Here is a 4,029-nt window from a genome sequence, read left to right as displayed (position 1 = left end):
ATTCAGCACATACATACAATTTAAATTTCTTAATTTAACTTATTTTAATTAATCTTTTGGGAATGATCCACGTGTAATTTTAATTAAAATCAATTAATACTGCAACAAAAATTAACTTTGATTCTAGAAATTTAAAAATTATTTCATTTGACACAATTGAAATTAAATCCCTAAAATCATTTTTCATTTGATCTCTTGTTATTATTTTCCAACCCATTAGGTTAAGTATGAAGTCAACCCATTAGGTTAAAGGTCATGGCATTGGGTCAGTTGAAGACAAAAGAAAGTGTTATTAATTTTTTAAAAAAGTGGCTAATAATGTGTAAATATATACCTACATTCACACATATATTTGACATCATTCTCTTGTCTGAAAGAGAGAAGGAAACATTGTCCATAGCATTATGGAAGCAGAAACAGCAGAGATTGGATCACACCCTTGTGTGAAAGAACTAGCAAAGGAGGCACTAACCAAAGTTCCAGAGAGATATGTTCTTCCAAATATTGACCCTCCAATTTTATCTAACACACACTCTTTGTCTGATCAGATCCCCGTCATTGACCTAGCTAACTTGTTCTTGCCTCAAGAACTCAAGGCTCCTGAATTGGAGAACCTACACCTTGCATGCAAACAATGGGGTTTCTTTCAGGTTCGTATCTCAATACTATTCTCTCTTTCTATTTCCTTCTTGTGTTTTTTTATAATCATATTAAACTTTTTTTTCACAAATATTGATTATGGAATATTTGGGATGTTTTAACTCTTTTACAAATAATACATACATAATTTTTTCAGTAAACAATATTACCTATCAAAATCCTACTAATCTTCTTATAATTTTTCACAAAAAACTCTATTCAGTACGCTATATGAATATAATTAGAATGAATTTATGAGGTTATTGCTTCACTTTTTACTGTTGTATCTAGCTTTCTAGCACTTGCAAATTTGTAAAGGGCAAAGATTCCCTTGAATCATTTGACAAAACGTCAGCAACATGAAAGTGAAGTTAGTTGGTTTTAATTAATACCAAACAATCCATGTTATTAAGTGTAATTACACCAAAATAGTGCTCAATAGCAATATGCATGTGTGTGTGACTTGTTTAAGAATTAATAAGCAAAACAACACAAATAAAGACGAATATAGTTTAACCAGTTTTTTTTAGTGGACTAACTCTGGAGAATTTAACTCTGAATTTAAGTTTTATGTTGAGTAAAAATGACAAAATTAAATAATATATAAAAGAGAAGACTCATATAAACATATTATATTAAGTTTTAGGTCGGAGATAATATCAATTTCTTGTATAAATTAAATTCGGATTTTATCAGTGTTGTATCCGTATGATAAATCTCCCGTAAAACCTATCAGTAATATATACATGTAAAGATTGTAAATGTTTTGGTACAATGTGATTTTGTGAAACAGGTTATTAATCACGGAATTGGCATGGAAGTGGTGGAAGATGTAAAGAGAGGAGCTGAAGAACTGTTCAATCTTTCAATGGAAGATAAGAAAAAGTTTTGGCAGAGAGAGGGAGATATGGAGGGATTTGGGGAAATAATTTCGAAGCCTAAAGATGAGCCATCGGATTGGGTGGATGGGTTCTACATTTTAACTCTTCCATCTCACCATAGGAAGCCCCACCTATTTCCTAATCTACCACTACCTTTCAGGTCCTCTTTATTATATTTTTCTCCTTTCTTAATCACTAAATTTCAATTGTCTTATTATGGAAATACGATAACAATTTTAAATTTGAAAACACTTCAATTTGTACTCGTATATCTTAAAAATGGAAAGGGAAGAATATTTTATTATAATAATTAAATTAATTAAGGATGGGATGCATTTTTCGTATCCAAAGTATTATATATAAAATATTGTGTTTCATATTTAAATTAAATTATGAAATATATACTAAATAACAAAGAAAGAAGTATTTCAATTATGATAATTAAAGTAACTTTAAATAAATTAAATTATAAAATAATAATTGTTATCTTTGTAACAACGGAATTTACAATATAATATAACTTCTATGTTTGTTAAAATTTATAGTTTATATTATTTACAAAATATTTTATAATTTAATTTAAAAATAAAATACAATTTTGTATAATAGTTTCGAGACAATCAAGTAATATTTAACCCTATAAAAAGTATAATTCTTATAAAACATATAAAGTATAAACGACTTAAACATTACATGATATAATAGGATCTCATAAAGTAAAATAATCCCATTAAAGATATTTTTAGATCTTTGCAATTGGAGTTAAAATATAGAATAGAATCTGAATCTTTATTATTGTTTTGATAAATAAGTTTGAAAATTCATGACAACTGAATTACAACTTAGTCATATAGATTAATGTAATAATTTGCGTAAATGAAAAGGGAAATATTTTTTTACACTAAGTACATCACTTGGTAATTCATTCAAAGGTAAAATAGTTGAGATGAGTTTAAAATTTTGCTAGGTGTTAAAATAATAGTACTCAAGTGAAAGCGATCCCAATTATGGACCAGGATTTAGTATTATTGAACTTAATAAATAAAATGTAGACAAAGTGTATGTATGAGTTGATTGTATTTGAAAAGGACATTGATAAGATAAAGTTGAAGATTGCAGGGAGAATTTAGAAGTTTATTGCAAGGAGATGAGAGACCTTGCCATGAAGTTGTATGGTGTTATTGGTGAATCACTGGACATAGGAGCAATGGAAATTAAAGAGTCAGTAGGGGAAGCAGGACAAGCAATAAGGATGAATTACTATCCTCCATGTCCCCAACCAGAAAATGTCCTTGGCTTAAAACCTCACACTGATGCTTCTGCACTCACCATCCTTGTGCAGGGCAATGAAGTTGAGGGCCTCCAAGTGAAAAAAGATGGAACATGGTTTCCTGTTCATCCCCTCCCAAATGCTTTCATGGTTTTTCTTGGAGATGTTTTAGAGGTAATTCATTCAACTTTACACATACCTTTTCATCCGTAAGTTATTTGCAATTTACATTATGATCCAACTTAAGTCTAATTTATTTTTACAAAACCAATTTGTAATGTAAGGATATCAATTTCTCAGTCTTATTTCCGGTGGATGTATGCATGGTAATTGAATTGTGGTATAAATTGTTCCCTTAACAGGTGGTGACAAATGGGATATATAAGAGCTGTGAGCATCGAGCAGTGGTAAACTCATGGAAAGAAAGGTTCACTATAGCTACATTCAGTGGTCCTGAATGGAATGGAAGCATAGGTCCAGCACCATCTCTTGTTACTCCACAAACACCAGCATTATTCAAAACAATTGGGGTAGTAGATTTCTACAAAGGGTACCTTTCACATGAGCATCGAGCCAGCTCATTCATAAACAATGTTTTGAGGATCCACAATGAGAACATCAAAGGCTAGCTTATTATGGGGTTGATATGCCTTGTAGTTAATGCAAATGTGATAATAATTAAGTAAGCCTTCAAGATATGGTATATATTCGTCACAAGATTTGGGTTCAAGCAAGTACAAATTTTTAGAGGTGTTCACTAGATGATGGGAAGTTAGAATTTTGTATGTCACAATTAATAATTGTTTTTATATGCTTTCATTAAAACTTTGTTTTTTTTTCTTTCTCTCCCCAAAACTATCTCTGGTCCTATAATTTATTGTTCAATGATGAAAGACATATTCAAATATATATTAAGAGTGAACAAAGTCATAATAAAAGGAATAGAAGATTAAATAAAAAAAATTGGATAATAAAGAGTATAAAAGAAAACATACAAAAGAAATTATAGATATCTTAATAAAACATGAAATTGAAATTTCAACATTTTAATATAATTTTTAAAATGGATTATTCTCGTCTGATTCACTTAACATGGAACATGAAAATTATTAATCTTATTCGGATCAATGATAATGAATTAAATGGGAAGACGTATTCAAATTATAATGTAGTTATAAAGAGTAAAACATTTGTTTTTAATTTATTTTGATATGGATCAAAACATAATACATGAATTTG

The 4,029-nt window shown here is 29.2% G+C and overlaps 1 protein-coding gene across 1 annotated transcript; it reads left to right on the top strand.

Annotated features, from left to right (window-relative positions):
- The first annotated feature begins 351 nt into the window (after positions 1 to 351).
- LOC114174346 (probable 2-oxoglutarate/Fe(II)-dependent dioxygenase) lies at positions 352 to 3,630 on the top strand. The gene is made up of 4 exons (XM_028059183.1): positions 352 to 650; positions 1,433 to 1,680; positions 2,640 to 2,964; positions 3,153 to 3,630. Exons 1-4 carry the CDS (start codon positions 405 to 407, stop codon positions 3,417 to 3,419), a joined length of 1,086 nt encoding a protein of 361 aa, XP_027914984.1. The 5' UTR covers positions 352 to 404; the 3' UTR covers positions 3,420 to 3,630.
- The last annotated feature ends 399 nt before the right edge of the window (positions 3,631 to 4,029 follow it).

Source organism: Vigna unguiculata, chromosome 2, assembly GCF_004118075.2.
Source record: "Vigna unguiculata cultivar IT97K-499-35 chromosome 2, ASM411807v1, whole genome shotgun sequence".
NCBI classification, from domain to species: Eukaryota; Viridiplantae; Streptophyta; class Magnoliopsida; order Fabales; family Fabaceae; genus Vigna; species Vigna unguiculata.
Note: the sequence above shows the minus strand (reverse complement) of the source record. Positions and strands in the feature narration are given on the sequence as shown.